This window comes from Peromyscus leucopus, chromosome 4 (assembly GCF_004664715.2).
Source record: "Peromyscus leucopus breed LL Stock chromosome 4, UCI_PerLeu_2.1, whole genome shotgun sequence".
NCBI classification, from domain to species: Eukaryota; Metazoa; Chordata; class Mammalia; order Rodentia; family Cricetidae; genus Peromyscus; species Peromyscus leucopus.
Window position 1 is genome coordinate 66,936,352 of NC_051066.1, and position 24,885 is coordinate 66,961,236.

Genomic DNA, 24,885 nt, shown 5'->3' on the forward strand with positions numbered 1-24,885 from the left:
TGGAAGAAAAAACAAACAAAAATTGGAAGAAATCAAAGAAAGCCAAGAAAAAGCAATTAAACAGATGAAGGAAACAATTCAAGATTTAAAAGTTGAAATCGAGACAATAAAGAAGACACAGACTGGGGGAATGAATAGAAAATCTGACTAAACGAACAGGAACTACAGATGCAAGTTAATCAACAGAATGCAAGAGATGGAACAGAGAATCTCTGATGTTGAAGACACAATGAAAAAATAGATTAGTCAGTCAAAGAAAACACTAAAGCAAAAAAGTTGTAACACAAAACGTCCAGGAAATTTGGGACACCATGAAAAGACCAAACCTAAGAATAATAGGGATGGAAGAAGGAAAAGAATACCAACTCAAAGGCACAGAAAATATATTCAACAAAATCTTAGAAGAAAAGTTTCCCAACCTAAAGAAAGAAATACCTATGAAGATACAAGAAGCTTACAGAATACCAAGTAGATTGGATCCAAAAAAAAAAGTCCCTTTGCCACATAATAATTAAACCACTAAACATACAGAATAAAGAAAAATATTAAGAACCACAAAGGAAAAAGGCCAAGTAGCATAAATATAAAGGCAGACCCATCAGAATAACACCAGACTTCTCAATGGAGACTATGAAAGCTAGAAGGTCTTGGACAAACACTATGCAGACACTAAGAGACCATGGATGCCAACCCAGACTATTACACCCAGCAAAACTCTCAATCACCATAGATGGAGTAAACAAAATATTCTGTGATAAAATGAAATTTAAACAATACCTATCCACAAATCCAGCCCTACAGAAAGCACTAGAAGGAAAAATCCAACCTAAGGAAATTAGACACACCCCATGAAAACTCAGGCAATAGAAAATCCCACACCAACAAATACCAAAAAAGGGAAACATAACACTACCACCAAAAAAATAACAGGAATTAACAATCACTGGTCATTAATATCCATCAATATCAATGGTCTCAACTCACCTATAAAAGACACAGGCTAACAGAATGGATACAAAAACAGGATCCATCCTTCTGCTGCATACAAGAAACACACCTAACCTTTAAAGACAGATACTACCTCAGAGTAAAAGGCTGGGAAAAAGTTTTCCAATCAAATGGACTTAAGAAGCAAGCTTGTGTAGCTATCCTAATATCTAATAAAATCGACTTCAAATTAAAATCAATCAAAAGAGATTGGGAAGAACATTACATATTTATCACAGGAAAAATCCACCAAGATGAAGTCTCAAGCTGAACATTTATGCCCCAAATACAAAGGCACCCACATTTGTAAAAAAAAAAAAAAATTACTAAAGCTTAAATCGCACATCAAACCCCACACATTAGTAGTGGGAGATTTCAACACACCACTCTCACCAATGGACAGATCTACCAGACTGAAACTTAACAGAGAAATAAAGGACCTAACAGATATTATGACTCAAATGGACTTAATAGATATCTACTGAACATTCCACCCTAACACAAAAGAATATACCTTCTTGCCAGGGCAGTGGTGGTGCATGCCTTTAATCCCAGCACTCGGGAGGCAGAGGCAGGTGGATCTCTGTGAATTCGAGGCCAGCCTGGGCTACCAAGTGAGTTCCAGGAAAGGCACAAAGCTACACAGAGAAACCCTGTCTTGAAAAAAAGAAAAGAAAGAAAATAATTATTTCGGGCGGTGGTGGCACACACCTTTTTTTTTTTTTTTTTACTTTGGCTAAATTAACTGTTTATTTAAAAAAATGGCACACATACACAAGTTACAAAAAAAATGCAAACTGACCCAACAATAGAAGAATGAGCATCACACTATGTAAATCAAAACAGGAAGGCACTGGTATGAGGCATATCCAATGAAGCTCTCTAGGCCTAGCCTCACAGAGCACCTCACAGAGCACAGTATTAACTACGAGGGTAATAGATTAACAGCAACCCAGCAAGAGGTTTCTCCTGCTTGCTACCTGACTGTCTAGCCATACATACATATCTTACACAAAAATAACATTACTGATAATCGTAAAAAAATAAAGTCAGAAATCTACAGTACATAAGTAATCTTAGCCAGTATTTTCTAGTATCTACTGAAATGATCAACTTTATAAAGGTGTTTTTGTACAAATTTTATAAATAGGGGCTAGGAAGATAGCTTAGTGGGTAAAGTATTTGCTGCACAAGCCTGAGGACCTGAGTTCAGATCCCCAACACCCAGGTAAAAGCTGGGAACAGTAGTGCCTGTCTGTAACCCAATGATAGTGAGACAGGCAAGCACAGGTAGGTGGATTTGGGAGCCTGTTGGCCACCAGCCTTACCAATCAATGAGCTCCAGGTTTAGTAAAATACCATGTCCCCCAAATAAGAAAAATCGGGGAAAAACAGAGAAGACATCCAACATCAACTTCTTGCCTCCATGCAAATGCTCACTCATACGCACACAAAAAAAGACGACTTCCAACAGGCAGTTGTAGCACATGCCTTTAATCCTAGGCAGGCAGATCTCTGAGCTCAAGGCCAGCATGGACTGCAGAGTGAGTTCCAGGACAGCAGGGGCTACATAAAGAAACTCTGTCTCGAGGGAAAAAAAAGGGGGGGGGACCACTTTCCAAGTTGTTCCATGTCACCATGCCTACAATCTTCATCAGCTTGCCCGTAGTTTTTCAGTTGCAAGAATGACGCAATTCTGTAAAGAAGACTCTCGATTTTGATACGCTCTATATCCAGTGGACACGGCCCTGCGAAGTCTGCCATGGAGTACTGGCCAAGGGAAAGTAGGGCCTCTGTGCAGTGCTGGAGGGCCATGTCATAGTCCTGCCTCTTCAGGGACTCACACGCTTGTTCACATGACTTTTCTGCTCTTCTGTCTTCCATGACTCAGGGACAAAAATCCTGCAGTTCACTGCACTGGGTATCATCACCCAAATAGCCCATCAGAGCTCTTTATAGTTTCTTGCACATCTCACCAGCACTGTAGTTCATTAGTGATCAATTACTTCATCCAATTCCTGTCATTACTCGGCACACACCTTTAATCCCAGCACTTGGGAGGCAGAGGCAGGAGGATCTCTGTGAGTTCGAGGCTGGTCTACAGAGTAAGTTCCAGGAAAGGTGCAAAGCTACACAGAAAAACCCTGTCTCAAAAAGGGGGGGGGAGGGTGTTGGGGATTTAGCTCAGTAGTAGAGTGCTTGCCTAGCAAGTGCAAGGCCCTGGGTTTGGTCCTCAGCTACAGAAAAAAAAAAAAAAAAAAAAAAAGAATATACCTTCCTCTTTGCACCCCGTGGAACCTTCTCAAAACTGACCACATGCTGGGTCACAAAGCAATCTCAACAGATACAAAAACACTGGAATAACCTCCTGTATTTAATCGGATCACCAGGCCTTAAAGTTAGAGTTTAACAACAACAGAAATTATAGAAAGCCTACAATCTCATGGAAACTGAATAATGCCCAACTGAAGCATCAATGGGTCAAGGAATAAATAAAAAGAAATTATAGAATTCAATGAAAATGAAAGTACAACATATCCAAATGTATGAGACACTATGAAAGCAGTGCTAAGAGGAAAATTCATAGCACTAAATGCCCACATAAAGAATATAAAGAAATCTCACACTAGCAACTTAACAGCACACCTGAAAGCTCTAGAACAAGAAGCAAACTCACCCAGGAGGAATAGACACCAGGAAATAATCAAATTGAGGGCTGAAATCAATAAAATAGAAACAAAGAGAACAATACAAAGAATCAATGAAACAAAGAGTTGGTTCTTTGAGAAAATCAACAAGATAGACAAGCCCTTATCCAGACTAATCAAAAGGCAGAGAGAGAGCATCCAAATTAACAAAATCAGAAATAAAAAGGGAGACAATAACAACAGACAACGAGGAAATCCAGAGAATCATCAGGTCATACTTCAAAAACCTGTACTCCACAAAATTAGAAAATCTGAAAGAAATGGTCAATTTTCTGGATAGGTACCACATACCAAAGTTAAATCAAGACCAGATAAACTATTTAAATAGACCAATAACCCCTAAAGAAATAGAAACAGTCATTAAAAATCTCCCAACCAAAAAAAGTCCAGGACCAGATGGTTTCAGCGCAGAATCTACCAGATTTTCAAAGGAGAGCTAATACCAATACTCTTCAAATTGTTCCAAACAATAGAAACAGAAGGAACATTACCAAACTGTTTTTATGAGGCTACAGTTACCCTGATACCCAAGCCACACAAAGATGCAACAAAGACAGGGAATTACAGACCAATCTCCCTCATGAACATTGATGCAAAAATACTCAATAAAATACTGGCTAACGGAATCTAAGCACACATCAAAACAATTATCCACCATGACCAAATAGGCTTCATCCCAGGGATGCAAAGATGATTCAACATACGAAAATCTGTCAATGTGATACACCATATAAACAAACTGAAAGAAAAAAAACCACATGATCATCTCATTAGAATCTGAAAAAGCCTTTGACAAAACCCAACACCTCTTCATTATAAAAGGTCTTGGAGAGATCAGGAATACAAGGAACATACCTAAACATAATAAAGGCAATTTACAGCAAGTCAACAGCCACCATCAAATTAAACGGAGAGAAACTCAAAGCAATTCCACTAAAATCAAGAACAAGACAAGGCTCTCCACTCTCCCCATATTTATTCAATATAGTACTTGAAGTTCTAGCTAGAGCAATAAGACAACAAAAGGAGATCAAAGGGATAGAAATTGGAAAGGAAGAAGTCAAACTTTCACTATTTGCAGATGATATAGTATATATAAGTGACCCCAAAAATTCTACCAGGGAAATTCTACAGCTGATAAACTTCAGTAATGTGGCAGGATACAAGATCAACTCAAAAAAATCAGTAGCCCTCCTATATACAAATGATAAAAGGGCTGATAAAGAAATCAAAGAAACATCACACTTTACAATAGCCACAAATAATATAAAATACCTTGGGGTAACTCTAACTAAGCAAGCAAAGGACTTGTATGATAAGAACTTTAAGTCTGAAGAAAGAAATTGAAGAAGATATCAGAAAATGGAAATATGTCTCATGCTCACTAGGTAGGATTAATATAGTAAAAATGGCAATCTTACCAAAAGCAATCTACAAATTCAATGCAATCCCCAACAAAATCCCAATACAGTTCTTCACAGACTTGGAAAAAACAATACTCAACTTCATATGGAAAAAGAAAAGACCCAGGATAGCTAAAAGAATCCTGTACATAAAGCCACCTCTGGAGGCATCACCATTCCTGACCTCAAGCTCTACTAAACAGCTTGGTACTGGCATAAAAACCAACTTATGGACCAATGGACTCGAACTGAAGACCCTGACATTAATCCACACACATATGAACACCTGATTTTTGACAAAGAAGCCAAAACTATACAATGGAAAAAAGAAAGTATCTTTAGCAAATTGTGCTGGCATAACTGGATGTCAACATGTAGAAGACTGCAAATAGATCCTTATCTGTCACCATGCACAAAATTCAAGTCCAAGTGGATCAAAGACCTCAACATAAATCCAGTTACACTGAACTTGATAGAAGAGAAGTAGGAAGTACTCTTGAACGCATTGGCACAGGAGATCACTTCTAAATATAACGCCAGTAGCACAGACACTGAGAGCAACAATTAGTAAATGGGACTTCTTGAAACTGAGAAGCTTTTGTAGGGTAAAGGACGCAGTCAATAAGACAAAAAGACAGCCAACAGAATGGGAAAAGATCTTCACCAACCCCACATCTGAGAGAGAGCTGATCTCCAAAGTATATAAAGAACTCAAGAAACTAGACATCAAAATACTGAAAAATCCAATTAAAAAAAATGGGCTACAGAGCTAAACATAGAATTCTCAAAAGAAGAATATCAAATGGCTGAAAGACATTTAAGGAAATGCTCAACATCCTTAGTCATCAGAGAAATGCAAATCAAAATGACTCTAAGATACCATCTTACACCTGTTAGAATGGCTATGATCAAAATCACTGATGACGGCTGGAGAGATGGCTCAGAGGTTAAGAGCACTGGCTGCTCTTCCAGAGGTCCTGAGTTCAATTCCCAGCACCCACATGGTGGCTCACAGCCATCTATAATGAGATCTGGTGCCTTATTCTGGCATGCAAGGATACATGAAGACAGAATATTGTATATATATAATAAATATATAAATCTTTTAAAAAACACTAATGACAGTCAATGTTGGAGAGGATGTGGAGTAAGGGAAACACTCCTCCACTGTTGGTGGGAGTGCAAACCACTGTGGGAATCAGTATGGCAGTTTCTCAGAAAATTGGGAATCGATCTACCTCAAGACCCAGCCATACCACTCTTGGGCATATACCCAAGGAATGCTCAATCATACTACAAAGATACATGCTCAACTATGTTCACAGTAGCATTATTTGTAATAGCCAGAACCTGGAAACAACCTAGATCCCCGTCAGCTGAAGAATGGATTAAGAAAATGTGGTACATATACACAACGGAGTACTACTCAGCAGAGAAAAACAATGACATGAAATTTGTAGGAAAATGGATGGAACTAGAAAATATCATCCTGAGTGAGGTAACCCAAACTCAGAAGGACAAACATGGTATGTACTCACTCATAAGTGAATACTAGATATAAAGTAAAGGACAATCAGACTGCAACCCACAGATCCAGGGAGGCTACTGGGGGGTAGTGAGGGGCGGGCAGGGGAGGGGTACCCTAGGATGACTGTGGCCTATAATAAGTTTGGGTTTTGCCCAATCACTGGGCAAGCTTTAGTGAAACATTTCACTATAAGGATAAGAATTTGTACCATATCAAGCTGATGAAAGAAAATACTGGCTATACTTTCAGGAGGGGAGGCTAAAATCTTTTTAGATTATGGATTAACCTATAGAAAAATGTCTGCCGTAAATCAAACAGTGAAGGAGAAAATGAATAGGAATCTCACTTATACAACTTAAGTAAAGCATAGCTCTCTGAACAGATGAAGATAGGTTTCTTCTCTATCCCAGAATCTAATGAATATTTGTATGTATAATTCAGCTATTATTTGGCTTAAAAGGGCTTATTGGGAAATGTTATCATTTTTACTATTTTACTATTTTCTTTTTTTGTTTGTTTGTTTTTCAAGACAGGGTTTCTCTGTGTAGCTTTGGAGCCTGTCCTAGATCTCTCTCTGTAGCCCAGGCTGGCCTCGAACTCACAGAGATCCTCCTGCCTCTGCCTCTCCAGTGCTGGCGTTAAAGGCGTGTGCTACCACTGCCCCACTTTACTATTTTCTACAGAGAAAATATTTTCCAGTTTCAAATAACCCTAGACTTTTGAATTATAACCTGTTTTTATGTTAAAAAAAAAAAAAAAAAAAAAAAAAAAAACAACTTGGGGCTGGAGTGATGGCTCAGTGGTTAAGAGCACCAACTGCTCTACCCGAGGACCTGGGTTCAATTCCCAGCACCCACATGACAGCTAACAACTGTCTGTAACTCTAAGATCTGATACCCTCACACAGACATACATGCATACACCAATGCACATTAAATAAAGATAAATTGTTTAAAAAAAAAACTTAACTACCATGACTGTAAGTTTGATTATCAAAGATGACTAATTATTAATCTCTATTTCTTAATTATATATTACAATTTTAAATGAGTTGTACAAACATAATACCTTAAACAAGAGTAGAAATATATATATACAGTATAACAAAATTAACTTTAAATTTGTATCAGTAAACTAAAATCCATAGCAATGTAAAACATTTCAAACAAGTTGTTGCTCTTTAAAAGAAGATTCAATAATCTATCTTTTTATCCTGTCATATCTGTATCCCCTTTTCTTCTTTAAAAAGAGATTGCATCTATAATCAACCTGCTTTAAATAAAAATGAACATTCACAAAAAAATATTAACAGTAATAATAATAATAAAAAAATAAAGTGAACCTAATTTAAAAAAAAAAAAAGAAAATGACAAGGATGTATGCCAGAGCCACATATTTACCAACATACTAGAGGTCTATGTCAAAGAAAGAATTGGGGTAAACAGTGCTCTAGTGGTAAAGAAAGAAGTCAAACTTTTATTTAAAAAAAAAGAAACTTTTATCATGTGTAGGTAATAAGATTATATAGGGAAAATTAAATATTGAGCTGCAGTTTTTTATTATTACTTTATTATCATGTGTATGAGTGTTTGTCCTGCATGTATGTCCTTGTACCATGTGTGTTCCTGGTGCCAGTGAGGCCAGAAGAGGGGGTCAAATGCTCTGGAACTAGTTTTAGATGGCTGTGAGCCCCCACGAAATAGCTGAGAATTGAACCCAAATCCTCGTAAGAGCAGCCGGTGTTCTTAACTGCTGAGCCATCTCTCCAGCCCCACACAGAAAACAAACAAACAAACAAACAAACCTTCAGATTTATTTTATGAACGTTTTGCCGGCATCTGTGCATGTATACCATGTGCATACCTGCTGCTCCTGGAAGTCAGAAAAGGGTGTTGACTTCCCTGGAACTGGAGTTATGGATGGTTGTGAGCCACCATGTGGGAACTGGGAGTGAATCCCAGATCTTCTTCAGGAGCAACAAGTACTCCTGACCTCTGAGCCATCTCTACAGCCCAAGGAAAACCAAAATGTTTTAAAGAGAGTTTTGTCAGGTGTGGTTGTGCACCCTGTAACCCCAGCACTTGAGAGGCTAAGGCAGGAAGCCTGCCACAAGTGAGACCAACTTGAGCTACACACTGAAATCTATCAATGAAAGAGGGAGGGCGGCTCTGTCACGAAAGTACTTGCTGCACAAGCATGAAGACTGCGTTCAACACCTGGCACCTGTATAAAAAGCCAGGATGATGACGCTCACCTGCAAACTAGCACTGGAAGGCATATAAGAGATCCTTGGAACTCACTGGCCAGCTGGTCTAGCCTACCCTCATTGGCAAGCTTCAGGCCACTCAGAGACCCTGTCTCATAAAAACACAGTGGGGGCAGTATGATGGTACAGCAGGAAAAGGTAGAGCTGAGCAAGCCTGATGACCTGAGTTTGATCCCTGGATTCCATGTAGAAAATCTGGATGCTGTGGCACACAGCTTTAATCTCAGCATTCCTACAGCAAGGTGGTAATAGAACTGCCTGCAGTATACAGCAAGGCAGAAACAACAAACTGTCCTCTGACCTCCACCCATATACCATGATCATGTGACATGTACATGCCCACACTCATATACACACAATAATAATAATAAATTTACATTAAAAATAAAAAATAAAGTGGACATCTCCTAAAGATTGACATTTGGCCTTCACACACACACACACACACACACACACACACACACACACACACACACAAGATGGAGAGCTATACTGATCAGCTGGAATGTTGTGGTGCATCCCTTTAATGCCACCACTTGGGAAGCAGAGGCTGGTAGATCACTATAGTTCATGGCCAGCCTGGTCTACATAGCATGTTCTAGGCTAGTCAGGGCTACATAGTGAGACCTTGTCTCAAACAAAACACAAAAATGCAGAGGATCTCACTACAAGCTCAAATGATTCTCCTGCCTTTGCCTCCAGAGTAGTTGGGATGATGGAGATATATATACATCCCTAGCTTGGCCTGAGTAGGAAAATATTTAATTTTTGTGTGTATATATGTACACACACATGTGCAGAAACCAGAGGTTGATGTCTGTCATCTTCCTTTATTGCTTTCTTTCTTTCTTTCTTTTTTTCTTTTCTTTTTTTTTCTTTTCCTTGAGACAGGGTTTCTCTGTGTAGCTTTGTGCCTTTCCAGGATCTCGATCTGTAGACCAGGCTGGCCTCGAACTCACAAAGATCCGCCCACCTCTGCCTCCCTAGTGCTGGGATTAAAGGAGTGGGCCACCATTGTCCGGCCCTCTATTGCTTTCTACCTTACATGTTGAGGCAGAGTCTCTCACTTAAACCTAGAACTCACTATGTTCCAGGGTATGTGTCTCTGCCTTCCATGAGTGGGATTATAGGCGGGATACAATGCCATCTGCTGGAGATTTGAACACCTGTCCTCATTACCCATTGAGTCATCTCACCAGCCCCTGAGTAGGAAAAACATTTAAATCTTAGACAAACTATGACCATTAAAAGTGTAGATTTCTGCTTCTAGCCATGTTAGTATCAGGAATCAAATAATCCTCATACTTTACACAATTAGAAAAATGAACAAAATATATGAAACAAGTTTTAAGACCATGTACACCAGGCAGAGAAAAAAGGACAGAAAAGTAATGGGGTTGGCCTGTAACTGTGCCAGCTTACTGCTGGAGAATATATGCAGGCTAGGGAGGGAGGAACAAAAGCCTCCATGTCTCAGGGAGATGGGCAGATAGACTGTCAGTGTGGCAGAGTCCTGGGGAGGCAGAGAACAAACACTCTCGGAGACCTTCTTCCAGTCTTTGGCTGAGTATTAATGTGCAAATGTATGTGAGGCAATTACACAAAGTTAGAGGAAATAAAAACACCAGGAATTAGTTGGAGAAAATCTGTCTTCAAAACAATGTATAATTCCATCATCCAATGAAAAGGGCTGGGTTTTTGCTATCCTCTTGTCTTTGCTTCCCGAGCGCTGAGATTACAGGCTGTGAAATGACACCAGAAGCCATTCTTAATAAAAAGGGTAACTACTGGGTATGCTAGCCACACCTCAGGGCAGGCCGCATGCCCAGGAGTAGCTGGCCAACACAAAATGAACTAAATAGTATTTTTGTAGACTTTTTGTCTCCTTTGATTTGGTTGGCTTTTTTTTTTTTTTTTAAAGACAGGGTCTAATTATATAGCTCTGGCAGTCCTGGAACTCACTATGCAGACCAGGTTGGCCTTGAACTCACAAAGTTCTGCCTGAGTCTGCCTCCTAAGTGCTGGATTAAAGGCATGCACCACTATGCTTGCCTGTTTGGGCTTTTGTTGTTGTTGTCTTATTGGTCTTTTCTTGTTTATTTTTCCATTTTTGTGTGTGTATGTTTTGCAGGGGGGTTGCTTGTTTTTAAGAAATAGCAAAGTTGGTTAGGTAGGAAGGTGGGGTGAAATTGAGGAAAGGGAAAACATGACCAAAATATATTGTATAAAATCATTTTTTTTTCATTTTTTCAATTAAAAAAAATAAGTTCAAGGCTTATTGAACAAGTGACTCATGCCTTTAACCCCAACACTCAGGAGGCAGAGGTGGGCAGAAGGGAGAAGGAGTAGAAAAGGGGCAACAATGAGGAGAAGGGGAAAAGAGGGAGAAATGATTGGAAGAAGAGTGACCTGAAAATTGCCAAATCTAGTGCCAGCTATAAACCCAGAGATTGACACTCGATGACTGCAAGAAAAACTTGGAAAATTAAGAAGCATATCACAGTCTTTTGTTTGTCTTATTTTTATTGATTTATTTTTGGTTTTTTGAGACAGAGTTTCTCCATGTAGCCCTGGCTGTCCTGGAGCTTGCTGTGTAGTCCAGGCTGGCCTCAAATTCATAGATTCTCCTGTCCCTGCTTCCCGAGTTCTGGAACCAAAGGCACACACCACTACCACTGGCTTCCTTTTATATTTTTGAGTCGGGGTTTCATGTAGCCAGGTTGGCCTCCAATCAGCATGTAGATTGAGGCTGACCTTAAACTCCTGGTCCTCCTACCTTCACCTCTCCAGAGCTGGGATTGCAGGAGCGTGCCACCGTGCATGGGCTACATGAGAACTATTTTTAAAGGAGCTGGAAAATATTCATATAGAGATATTTATAAGATTGTTGGCAAACTTCTCATTAGAAAGCATCTTTGAAGGGGCTGGAGATGGCTCAGCAGTTAAAAGTTCTTGAAGAGGGCCTGAGTTTGGTTCCCAGCACCCACCTTGGGCAGCTTACAAGCACCTGTATGTAACTCTTACTCCAAAGGATCTGATGCCCTCTGGACTATAAGAGCACCTGCACTCATATACACATACCCACATACAAACATACACACACACCCTTACAAACACACGTACATGCACATAATTTTAAAATAAAATAATAAAAGTAAAACTTTAAAAAAAAAGAAAACATTTGAAATACTGAAAGAAAAATGAATGAACAACACATTGTGCAGCATAAACATATCAATTTTTTATTTGTCAATTCAAACGTAATTTAGGGCTGCTGCGACAGCTCAGTAGGGTAAGGGCCCTCGCTGCTGCCAAGACTGACGACCCGAGTTCAATCCCCAGACCCACATGTGGAGGAGAGAACCAACTCCCGAAAGCTGTCCTCTGATTTTCATATATTTGAGAACTCTTTCTCACAGAAAAACAATAAATAAAGGTAAAAAATTTTAACTGATTATGGAACTAGAATTCCATAATAAAATTATGGAATAATTTTATTCATAATAAATAAGTAGTTCATAATAAAATAGAATTCCATAATAAAAATTATGGAACTAGAATTCTTTTTTTTTTTTTCCACACAGGGTTTCTCTGTGTAACAGTCCTAGCTGTCCTGGAACTTGCTTTGTAGATTAGGCTGGCCTCCAACTCACAGAGATCCACCTGCCTCTGCCTCCTGAGTGCTGGGATCAAAGTCGTGTACCACCATACCTGGCCTGGAATTCTATATATAATAAAAACACCTTCCTTAAAAATACAGCAAAATTCTCTTTCAGGCAAATAGAAATGGAAAGATTTCATTACAGAAAATAGAAAAGGATTTTGTTCAGACAGAGGAAGATGTTTCCAAGAAGAAATCTAGATCACACAAAAGAATGAAGGGCTTTGGAAGTAACAACAGATAGGCAAATATGTTTTCCACACTTAAAAATCTTTGCCAGGTGCTGGTGGCGCACGCCTTTAATCCCAACACTCAGGAGTCACAGGCAGGTGGATCTCTGTGAGCTCAAGGTCAGCCTGGTCTACAGAGTGAGTTCCAGGACAGCCAGGGCTGTTACACAAGGAAATCCTGTCTCAAAAAAAAAAAAAAAATCTTTGGAGCTAGGCATGGTGATGAACACCTTTGATCCCAGTATTCAGGAGGCAGAGGCAGACAATCTCTGTGAGTTCCAGGGCAGCCTGTTCTACATAGGTAGTTCTGGGACAGCCTGGGCTACATAGAGACCCTATCTCAAAAATAGGGTTGTGAGGTAGGCTAGAGAGCCGGCTCAACAGTTAAGAGCACTTGTTCTTACAGAGGACCCAGATTGGATTTCTAGCACCACCTGGTGGCTCACAACTATTTGTAATTTCAGTTCCAGGGAATAAAATCCCTTTTGACCTCCTGACACCAGGATGCATGTGGCACACAGATATTCATGGAGACAAAACACTCATATGCATAAAAAATTAAACAAATAAATCTAAAAATATACTGTACTTTACATTATTAAAAAAGGGAGAGTGGATTGTAGCTTAGTAAGAGTAGCTTAGCATGCACAAGGCCTGGGATTCAATCCCCCATAACCTCCACACACCTGTAAAAGATTTCCACACTATAGCTGGCCTTGGGACTGTTGGTTCAAGACCAGCTTGAGTTATATAGAGACACCTGGTCTCAAGAGCACACACAAAAAGATTTCTACACTAAACCCAGCCACTCCAGTCCAAAGTATTTACTACAGAAAAGAAATATTTCCATACAAATACTGTACATGAATAGTCATAGCACTTTTATTTGTAGCAATCAAAAACTGGAGAAATGTAAACATTCTTCAATAGGTAATGGACAAATTATAATGTATTATTATAATGGAACACTATCCAGAAAAAAAAATAAACTATGGATACACATAAAAAGGTAGATGCATCTCAAATCGAGTAAAAACAGCTAAACCAAAAAAATCAAGAGAATATTTTCTATAACTATCTATATAAGAATTTTCAGCTGGGCACATTGGCATACACCTTTAATCCCAGCACTCATGAGGCAGAGGCAGGTGATCTGAGTTCAAGGCCAGCCTGGTCTACAGAGAGCTAGTTCCAGAACAGCCAGAGTTACACAGAGATTCTGTCTTGAAAAAAACAAAACAAAAACAAAAAATAAGAAATGTCAAGAAAATGTAAATTAATCTATAGGGAGAGAAAGCAGATCAGTAGTTTCCAAGGACAGGAGCAAGAATATAAAGAAACGGATTCAATGGTAGTTTTGGGGTGGGGGCTGTTGTCATTTTTGTCTTTTTCTTTTCCATTTTGTACCTCTGAACTCATTGCCACCATCCTATCCACACTGGTGAGCTCCTGGTTCAGTGAGAGACTATGTCTCAAAAATTAAAGTGGAGAGTGACTGAGGAAGACACCCAAGGTTGACCCCCAGCCTCCACACATGTGTGTGAGCATCCATATGCACATGCACACTCACATACACCATATATATACATACAGAATTAAAGAAGAAATCATACCAAGTCTACAAACCCAGAAAACTGAAGCCGAGAGAGTACTTCCCAACTCATTTGATGAGGTCTGCATCACACTGACACCAAAATGAAAGGCATTGCCAATAAAGGAGGAGGAGGAGGAGGAAGGAAGGGAAAGGAAAGGGAAGGAAGGAAAGAAAGAAAGGAAAGGAAGAAAAGGAAAGGAAGAAAAGGAGGAAGGAAGGAAAGGAGGGAGGAAGGAAGGAAAGGAGGGAGGAAGGAAGGAAAGAGAAAAAAGTAAAATTACATAGCCAGGTATGATGACACATGTTTGTAATCCTAGTTGAGGCAGGGAGGATCAGAAGTTCAGAGTCATCCTTACACAGTAAGTTCAAGGCCAACCTAGGTACTAGTGTAGTATGACGTACTGGGGAAGTATTTGACAGAATAAGTTAACCGCAATGTTCTATGATAGAATATTTATGTGCTAATACTAGAAGAGATGAATGGATGTGTGTGATAGTGTATACGCACACAAAGAAATGTTCAAAAATGGGGATTTTGGATATTTACTTAAATCTTTAAACTTCTATTACTTGAATTTTATAATGGACATAAGTTTTACAAGAATACATTAAGGATTTCTTCATTTTGAAAATGTAATGCACAGTTCCTCAGAAAGGGTTTGAAAGATGTTAAGATCAGAGCCAGGATCACTGAAGTGACAAACCATGGCCCTGCTGTTCCCCTGTAACTGTTCTCAAGCAACCTTCTGGGGGCAGCATCTGGGGGTACACAAACACTAACAAACCTTTTCTCTGCTCCAAGCTAGCTCCCTGTGAGGCACAGACTTCAAATGCTCAAACCGGTCTCCATGGCAGTGTAAGGAAACTCTGGTTCTGTGCATATATAACAATATACATGTATAATAAAAGGTGATGCAGGGGGCTGGGGGTGTGGCTCAGGGACAGATGTATGCTTAGCATATGTGCACCTCTTCCACACGCTCTTCCACAAGAAAAAGCGGGGTGGGGGAGTGTGTGGAAACAAAAGCAAGCTCACTCTGGCACAAACTCGAGGCAGCTGTCATTCTCCTTTTAGTCAGGATGCTGTTCCCCAGAATATTTTAGACTACTTCTTATCACCTCCAGGCGTAACCACATTTCTCTATTCCCATGTCCTAGATTCCTGGGGGGCGGGGAAATCTCCTGCCAGAGTTCTTTGTTCTGGCTTACATTTAAACTTCCCCTTCTTGGTTACCCACCCTGTTAGAGGGGCAGGAAATCTACACAGCCCTTTCCTCAGCACTCACCTGGCCATCTGCCTTCTAAAGTCTGTATTTGTCTTCTTGACACCCATCTCAGACCCTGACTCCTGGTCTCCCATGCCTGTGCAAGCTGGCCTTTCCAATGAGCTGCTTCCCAAAGCCTCCCACTTAAAGAGGCCTCATCTGGGACACAACTTCACCTCTTCCAATTCTAAACTAGAGTTGGAGAAATGGTAAGCTAGAATGTAAACAAGATGTGTGCTTTATCTTATTTAGCCACAAAAATATTTAAGCCGGGGCGGTGGTGGCGCACGCCTTTAATCCCAGCACTCGGGAGGCAGAGCCGGGCGGATCTCTGTGAGTTCGAGGCCAGCTTGGGCTACCAAGTGAGTTCCAGGAAAAGGCACAAAGCTACACAGAGAAACCCTGTCTCGAAAAACCAAAAAAAAAAAAAAAAAAAAAAATTTAAAACCTCTGAAGACTAGTAACTAATGTGCCAGGAATAGGCTAGGTACAGTGAGCTAGTCCAAGTCTCAGCTATTAGGAATCACTTGAACCTAGAAGTTTAGGGCCAGCCAGGGAAACATAGTGAGACCTTGTCTCAAAAAAGAAAATAAAGTGGTTAATAAGGTATTTTTCTATTATTTGAAGACAATTGAAAAATAATTTTAAAAATGGTACTTTGATGTTATGTCCATTTGGAACTTTTTAAAATTAGGAGGTAGGAAAAGGAGGGAATTCAAGGCCAGTGTGGGCTACTAGCAGATCTGATCTCAAACAATGATAGCTGGACATGGTAGCACATGCCTTTAATTCCACCACTCTGGAGACAGAGGCAGGTGGATCTCTGTGAGTTCCAGGCCAGCCTGTCTACCTAACAAGTTTTAAGCCATCAAGGGCTACATAGTAAGACCTTGTCTCAAAAAAAAAAAAGAAAAAAAAAGAGAAAGAAAGGAAGGAAGGAAGGAAGGAAGGAAGGAAGGAAGGAAGGAAGGAAGGAAGAAAGAAAGAAAGAAAGAAAGAAAGACCAAGTCGTGGTGGCACACACCTTTAATCACAGCACTTAGGAGGCAGAGGCAGGCAGATCTCAATGAGTTTGAGGCCAGCCTGGTCTACAAAGTGAATTCCAGGACGGTCACAGCTACACAGAGAAACCCTGTCTTAAAATAAACAAATAAAAAAAAAAAAAAAAGAAAGAGGCCAGGCGGTGGTGGTGCACGCCTTTAATCCCAGCACTCGGGAGGCAGAGCCAGGCGGATCTCTGTGAGTTCAAGGCCAGCCTGGGCTACCAAGTGAGTCCCAGGAAAGGCGCAAAGCTACACAGAGAAACCCTGTCTCGAAAAACCAAAAAAAAAAAAAAAAAAAAAAAAAAAAAGAAAGAAAGAAAGAAAGAAAGAAAGAAAGAAAGAAAACCAAAACCAAATAAACAAACAACAAAAACCATACAGCACACATATAAAGACCATACATATACTTTCAGGCTTTATTTGAAAGAGGAAAAAAAACACATATCCAAAAATTTATGACCTACATTTTTGCATTAAAACTGTGTCTTTACTTCTAACTATAAACCCCCACCCACAACCTATTTCACTTCTTGAGGTCTGTGGAGTTTTTTTACTTGAGTTCTAAAACTAGAAAGTCACTTTTTTTTCAAGACAGGGTTTTGTGGTGATATTGTGTCCCCCAATATATTGTGCACCCTAATAAACTTATCTGGGGCCAGGCAACAGAACAGCCACTAGATAGACATAGAGGCCAGAAAATGGTGGCACACACACCTTTAATCCTAGCATTCTGGAGGCAGAGATCCATCCAGATCTCTGTGAGTTCAAAGCCACACTGGAAACAGCTAGGCATGGTGACACACGCCTTTAATCCCAGGAAGTGATGGCAGGAAGCAGGAAGGTATATAAGGCATTAGGACGAGGAACTAGAGCCTGGTTAACCTTTTAGACTTTTGAGCAGCAGTTCAGCTGAGATCCATTCAGATGAGGATTCAGAGGCTTTCAGTCTGAGGAAGCAAGATCAGCTGAGGAATTGGTGAGGTGAGGTTGGATGTGGCTTGTTCTGTTTCTCTGATCATTCAGCGTTCACTCCAATACCTGGCTCCAGGTTTGTTTTTATTAATAAGACCTTTTAAGATTCGTGTTACAGGGTTTCTCTGTGTAGCTTCTGTAGCCTGTCCTGGAACTCACTTTGTAGACCAAGCTGGCCTTGAACTCACAGAGATTCACCTGCCTCTGCCTCCCCAGTGCTAGGATTAAAGGCGTGTACCACCCCTGCCCAGCAGAAAGTCACTTTTTATAGTACAACTCTCCAATGTCAGCTACCAGCCAGACAAGGTAGATGTCCTAGAGAGCCGATATCTGCTGCGGGCTGCAGGAATATATCATAAGAATTCAGCTGGTTATGGCAAAGTCTAGGACTTCCTCCAGAGGAAGCCAAATTCCAAGGAGCTTTTGATGTTACTTGGCTTGTTATATATCAGCTGTCTTCTGTTATGAAAATCATGTGTGCCTTCATAGTTTTCCCAGTAGACTTTTCCCTAAGAAGGGCTAACAGTGTGGACTGATCACTCTCTGGACATACACATTCAAGGTATTTGGAGAACAGCCTCAGAAAAGGCTTTCTCTGGAATCAGATATCTCCCTTAGCCACTTTCAAGGACTAACAGAAATAACAGTCCACATGAAAGTCTCCTGATTTAAGGTAAATTCCACAAGGAGACACCACCTAGGTCAGGTGGATGTTAAGTAATAGCTTTATACAATTTAGCTCGGACCCTCCTTTCTTATTACAGCCTTACCAACTTTATAGACCTCTAACTCCTTACCTAGCCACTTCTAGGAATATTTAGATAACCTTCTGTGCTGACAGCTATGCTCAGCCTGAACCCTAATTCAAGCTTCCCTGTAATTATCATCATTGGCAGCATCTGACCAGGTCCATCCCCAGATGGAGGAAAGTACCTTATCAGAGATACCTCTGTACTCTCTAAGAACAGACTTAAGCAGCCAGGCTACCTGTTTGAGAAGGCCTGGCAGATGTGCCAATTAAGCTTAACTTCCTCCTTTCCCAAATCTTACCTCTAGTTCCAGATCTCCCTTTAACTATCACCAGAGGCATCTAGCTGTACACAGGTTGCCTAGTGACCGAGCACACTTTGCCCCACCCTGCAGAAAAATGGCAGATAGCTTGGACAGATAGGAGCCACAGGAAAAAAGAAGGCAGTTTTATTTTCTCCCATTGATGTAGCAACTTATAGATTCTTAGCATTTTCTACCAACCACGTTTAAGATTATAGTTGAGCACATAAGAGCCCTCTTAGATATTACCTGAATTTAGCCTTTAGTTAATTCATTTCCCCATTGGTCACTTCCCTTTGGGGTTGCAAATGATAATTAACACTTACTGCCCCTCTATGTGATTCTTATCACCCCTCCGTTTGACCCTGGGAGCCTAGCTTTGCACTGCCAAGGGATTACTGCTTATAAGTGTATATATACTGGACTTCCAGGGCACAGAAGAACAGAGAAGAGAAAAGAGAACAGAAGAACTAGATGGGTAAGAATTGAGAGGAACAAACTGAGATGGGGAAGGACTAGACTAGGCTAGAAGAGAGTACCAGAGGAACGAGATGGAAGATGAGGAAGAGCCAGATGGGGAAGAACAAGATGAGAGAGAAAGGAGATGGGAGAGGAGCTGAGATGAGAAGGAACTAGATGGATGAGAACCTAGAAGGGGCAGAACTAAGATGAAGGAATTAAGATAGAACCTAGAGGGGACAGTAGATAAATCAGGCAAGAAAGGAGCTAGGCATGAGAGCAGAGTATAAGCTGGTAGAGAGAGAATAATAAGGAATTTCGTGTACACAGATTCATTTCTTTTCTTTGAAGATTAATTATCAGCTGGTTGTAGATTCCTCCCGGACCCTGGGAGGGGACTATCGAGGGGCTGGACCCCCTTAGTCCCCAACAGATATCTCAGCAACTGAAGATAAACCTTAGCATCTTAAACTATTTCTAAGGGGACTGGTGAGCATGGTGGTACACACCTATAATTCCACACACTTGAGAGATGGATACAGAGGAATCGTCAGGGATTCAAAGTCACCCTTAGCTACATAGAAAGGTCAAGGCCAGCCTGGACTAAAATGAGACCCTTTTTTCCAGCAAATCAAATAGCCAGGCATGGTGGCACATACCTCTAGTTCCAGTACTCATTAGGTAGAGGTAGATAATCTCAATGAGTTTGAGGCCAGCCTGTTCTAAATAGAAAGTTCCAGGCCAGCTAGAGCTACATAGAAAGACCCTGTCTCAAAACAAACAAACAAAAAACCCAAATCAAACCAAACAAATACAAAGTAAACAATAAAAACTTAAGTGGGGGGTGTCAAGATGTAGTTCTGTGGTAGGTTTGCCTTTGAGCCCTAACAGTAGAAGCAGGGGTGGGTGGTGGGACAACGGAATACCTAAAAACTGCACCAAGTCTTCAAATCTTGACTGACACCTGAGCACCACGCTTTCTTTATTCTCTCCTGATTAAGTACTGTTCCTCAGTCATCCATGAAGTCATCACCATCATCTCTAACACACAGGGGCTCTCCTTTTGTGTTCAAGAGCATTAGGCATCGATCGGCATTGTTAGGTGTTTTATATCCCTTTGTCCAGGTGTTCTCCAAGCTCCTCATTCAGTCAACAAATACAAAGCAGCTACTCTAGGCCAAAGGCTGTTCTAGGCCCTGAGGATATGGTGACAAAACAGAAAGACAAGGTCCCTGCCTGCCACCGTGACTATTTCCAATAGGCAAAGACAGAAATACAATATTTCAAATACGAGTGAACATGTGAAGCCGGGCAATTACTGGTGGGGTAAGGGCTACTTCCTCTTTAACAAGGCAAATCAATCCAGTCATGGTGGTATGTGCCTTTAATACCAGCACTCTTGAGGCAGAGGCAGATGGGTCTCAATGAATTCAAGGCAAACTTGGTCTACATAGTTCTGAGCCAGCCAAAGCTACATCGTGAAACCCTGTTTCAAAAATAAATAATTAAATAACTAGAAGGCAGATTAGGAGCTGGAGAGATGCCTCAGCTGTTAGAAGCACTTACTGCTCTTGCAGGGGACCCAGGTTTGGTTCTCAGCACTCATATGGCAGCACAACCATCTTTATAACTCCAGTTCCAAAGATGCCCACTTCTGGCCTCTGAAGGCACCCGGTATGCATGTGGTACACATACATACATGCAGGAAAGACATTGATACAAAAAAAAAATAATAAAAATCTTTTTTAAAAAATGAAAAGCAGATTAAGTGGAGACTTGAACTGTAAGTGAGAGCCAGCCAAGAGAAAACTATAGAAAAGAGAACTCCAGCCCAAGGGGAAAACAAACGGAACAGAAGTAGCTGGTGTACCTGAACCACAGGAAGTGCTATGGTTTGGGTATGCATTGGGCCCTGCCCCCAAGGCTCATATATTGAAGGTCTGGTCTCCAGGTGATGGCATCGAAAGGTGACTGCATGGTGAGGGTGCTAACTTCATCACTGCTTTAATTTATTAATGGGCTTCAAACTAAATGGGCCAGTAGGACATGGAGCCTGGTTGCAGGAAGCCGGCCACTGGGGGACATGCATTCCAAGGGCATCACTTACTCCAGGTCATGACAGTCAGTGTCTCTCTGCTTCCTGACTGTGATGAGATGAGCAGCTCTGCTCTACAATACTCTTCTACCACGATGCTCACATGCCCAGATAAACTAAAGCCAACAAGCATGGGATCTCTACAACTGTCTTTCATCCTTTAAGTCATTTCTCGCAGGTACTGTCAGAGTAATGAAAAACTAACACAGAAGAGACAGACAAACTGAGACTAAGTAAGAAGGGATACAGGAGGGCATGGCTGAGGCAGGCAGATCTCCGTGAATTTGAGGCAAGCCTGATCTATATAATGCTCTTCAGGACAGTCAAGGCTACACAGTGAAACTCTATCTCAGAAGAAAAAGAGGCTGGGCGGTGGTGGCTCATGCCTTTGATCCCAGCACTCGGGAGGCAGAGCCAGGCGGATCTCTGTGAGTTCGAGGCCAGCCTGGTCTACAGAGCAAGATCCAGGAAAGGCGCAAAGCTACACAGAGAAACCCTGTCTCGAAAAACCAAAAAAAGAAAGAAAGAAAGAAAAAGAGGAGGAGGAAGAGGAATAGAGACTCTATGATTAGTCTATACCTTTTAATATTTTAAAGGCCAGTATTCAAACATATTTGAGTTTTGTTACCATTTATAAGTTTGAAAAAAAAACACCCACTTACTTTGGCTCCCAACCACCTTGCTACTGGATATCATTCCTTCCATTCCTCCAATAAACAGTTATACATTGCAACCATCTGACACCTGGAACCACTTACCCCTTTAATGAAGATAGGTTTGTCCTTTATGCCAAAGTTCCAGATCATGATATCTCCCCCTTTGGAGCCCACAGCCAGGGTACTCGGATGAGTCGGGTGCCAGACCAAGGATGTAGTCCTCCTGTCAAAGGGGGCAGCTTTTTGGAATACCCGGTAAGAAGCCAGAGAGTGCAAAAAGGACTTCTGGAGACCCTAATACAGAGAAAATAGAATTCACTGAATTAAAACTCATGTCCAGAGCTGGGCATGTGACACAGGCCTTGAACTCCAGTATTCAGGAGGCAGAGGCAGGTGCATTTCTGTCAGACTGAACCCAGCCAGGTCTACATACAGAGATGCAGGCAAGCCAAGGCTACATAGTGAGATCTTGTCTCAAAAACATACATAAAAATTAAATCAGGTCCTGGGTAAACTGTCACTCTCTGGCTCCTTCATGGATAAACATTAAAAGTTTTCTCTAGTCTTGTGCATGGAATATCTGCAATGTACGTGAACTAATCCTGGAAACAGGAAGGCAGGATGCATTCCAGCCGGGATATTTACAGGGCAAACCTTTTTCTCCTTGACTGAGTGTTCGGTAGGCCAGGCATCATAGCCAGCTGACCTGACCATTCTGACAGTCTGCTGAACAGATTGTTTTTTGTTTTTGTTTTTTTTTTAAATCTAGTTAGAGCTTGCAATAGTTGAAAACCTTTGAGCACCTCAGATAGGAAACACCTCACCTGCTGTAGTGATGGCCAGGTGGCTTTGCCCAACTTATGGTGGTAAAGATCCTGGATGATGCTGCTACTCCGTGGAGGGATCTGCAGGCTGGACAACTCGGCCAAAAGGCAGCACGACTCGCATTTCCTGTTAGAAACTGCCAAGAAGGAACGCATGCACACACGTTTTCCTCTCCACACTCTCAGGAAAGGTTCTCCCCCTGAAACCCTTTGCCAATCTGATCATTTCCTACAAGCCTTTTCCATGCACTGGTGAGTCTCACTCAACCCAATAAAGAAGTAATAACCCTTCTCCAAAGCACCCTTGCAAACAGTGACTCTGAAGTTAACCTGGTATGACCTCGCAGGGTTCCTCGAAGCTGAGCCAAAGAGATACACAGTAAAGTACACGGCAGACTTTTCTTGGGCGGGATGGCATAATTAGCAGGAGTTGAGAGACAATCTTAAAATCACATACCAAAATTTCTAGGACAGCAAGAAGCAATGGCTTAGGAAAGATGTTTGTTTAATTTTATAGTAAAATAACGTAAGAGGTATCCAAATACGGTGGTGTATAACTGTAATCCTAGCACTCTGAAGGCTGCAGCAGAAACAGCTTGAATTTGAGGCCAGCTTGGGCTACACAGTAAGACTCCATATTTTTTTTTAAAGTAATAAGAATATAACAAGCAACTATTACTTAAGGAGAAAACAGGAGGATCCAGTAGGGTTTAGATAAGCTCTAAACTGACTAGGTTGCTTCCAGGGAGGGGGAGGTAAACCAGAGTATAATGAGAAGAAAGCAATTCTGAATCACCAATTCGTGGACCCAATCTTCTAGGTCCTTTCTCTTGACAACTTTCCTCTCCTCTGATGGATAAAACTACTCCATCAACTTAGAACATTCCTACAGCCCCAGGTTCAAGCCCTGGTAAACCTCTGAGAATGAGCTTCCTGAAGAAGGAGAGGATGGGATTTCAGACTCTCACCTGAAACTCAAGGCCATGCAGCTAACAACACTGACTGGAAATCCAGCAACCACGGGGCTAAGGAAGGCAGGATTACTTTGAAACGATGTGTGTGTGTGAAACTTCTGGAATAAAGAAGGAAAGTGGGGGCTGTGGATCTACAGTGATGGAGCTCATCTGCTTCTTCCTGTCACTTGGAGTGGAGGTGGGGGGCGGTTAAACTTAACTCCCTGGTGTCAATGAACTGGCCATTAAAATGCAGTCTGAAGCGTACAGCTCTGGGGCAAACCACTTGCTTTGCGTACTCGAGGCCTGGGTTCGAACCCCAGACCTCCCAAATAAATCACAGCCTGAGGCGACGGGGACCAGGAACTGCTCCAGGACCCTAGCCATAAGCACCCTCCACCCCAACTTCGGCCTCTGGCGTGAGCACCCTGAACCAGCGGGAAGCTAAGGCAGCAGCAGCACAGGCCGTACCGGGACCCTGCACACGCAGCTTCTTGGCTTCGGTCTCCAGCTCCTGAGGACTTCTGCGGCTTTTGCTCTTGAGGCGCACCCCAACGCCGGGGGGCTTCTGGGTTTCTGGGCATTTCTTGGGAGCCATGGCGTACTCCGTGAGGAGCTATCAAGCCCACTGGCAAAATTACGAAGCGAGGACTAAAAAGCCTCCGAGGAAAGAACAGGAAGAGACTACGTACGAAGCAGCGCCGACGCAGGTAGCCCGGCTAAGGTAACTTCGCGCCAAACGCTCCTAGGGCAGCTTCACTTTTAGCCTCGCCCCGCCTCCTCAGGACCGCCCCGCCCCTCGGAACCGCCCCGCCCCCTCGGGACGGCTACTCCGGGGCCCGCCCCGCCCCCGGAACTGCCCCGCCCCCTCGAGCCCACTCCGCCCCTAGCGGCCCCGCCTCTTCCGGGGAGGCGGGGCACGTGGGGTAACCAGTGGAGCCGGCTGGGAGCGCTTGTTTAACTCCCTAAGAACTGGAATGTCTATGTGTTGTGCCCGATAAAACTAGATTGTTTATATCCTAAGAAGAGTAAAGATCCAGCCCGGGGGGTGGGGTGGTGGGGTGGATTTTAATCCCAGCACTCGGGAGACAAAGGCGAGTGGATCTCTGAGTTCCAGGCCAATTTGGTCTACAAAGTGAGTTCTAGGATAGCCAGGGCAACACAGAGAAACTCTGTCTGAACAAAACAAAC

General features: G+C 41.8%; 1 protein-coding gene across 1 annotated transcript in view; it reads right to left on the reverse strand.

Annotated features, from left to right (window-relative positions):
• The window catches only part of Ddb2 (damage specific DNA binding protein 2), a 36,574-nt gene extending 12,093 nt beyond the window's left edge, over positions 1–24,481 (reverse strand). The window contains exons 1-3 of the mRNA XM_028878898.2: positions 24,166–24,481; positions 22,742–22,878; positions 22,020–22,211 (exon numbers count right to left, since the gene is read on the reverse strand). Coding sequence (XP_028734731.1) covers positions 22,020–22,211; positions 22,742–22,878; positions 24,166–24,292 — 456 coding nt within the window. The 5' untranslated portion in view covers positions 24,293–24,481. The remainder of the gene's footprint in view (positions 1–22,019; positions 22,212–22,741; positions 22,879–24,165) is intronic.
• Positions 24,482–24,885: the final 404 nt, after the last annotated feature.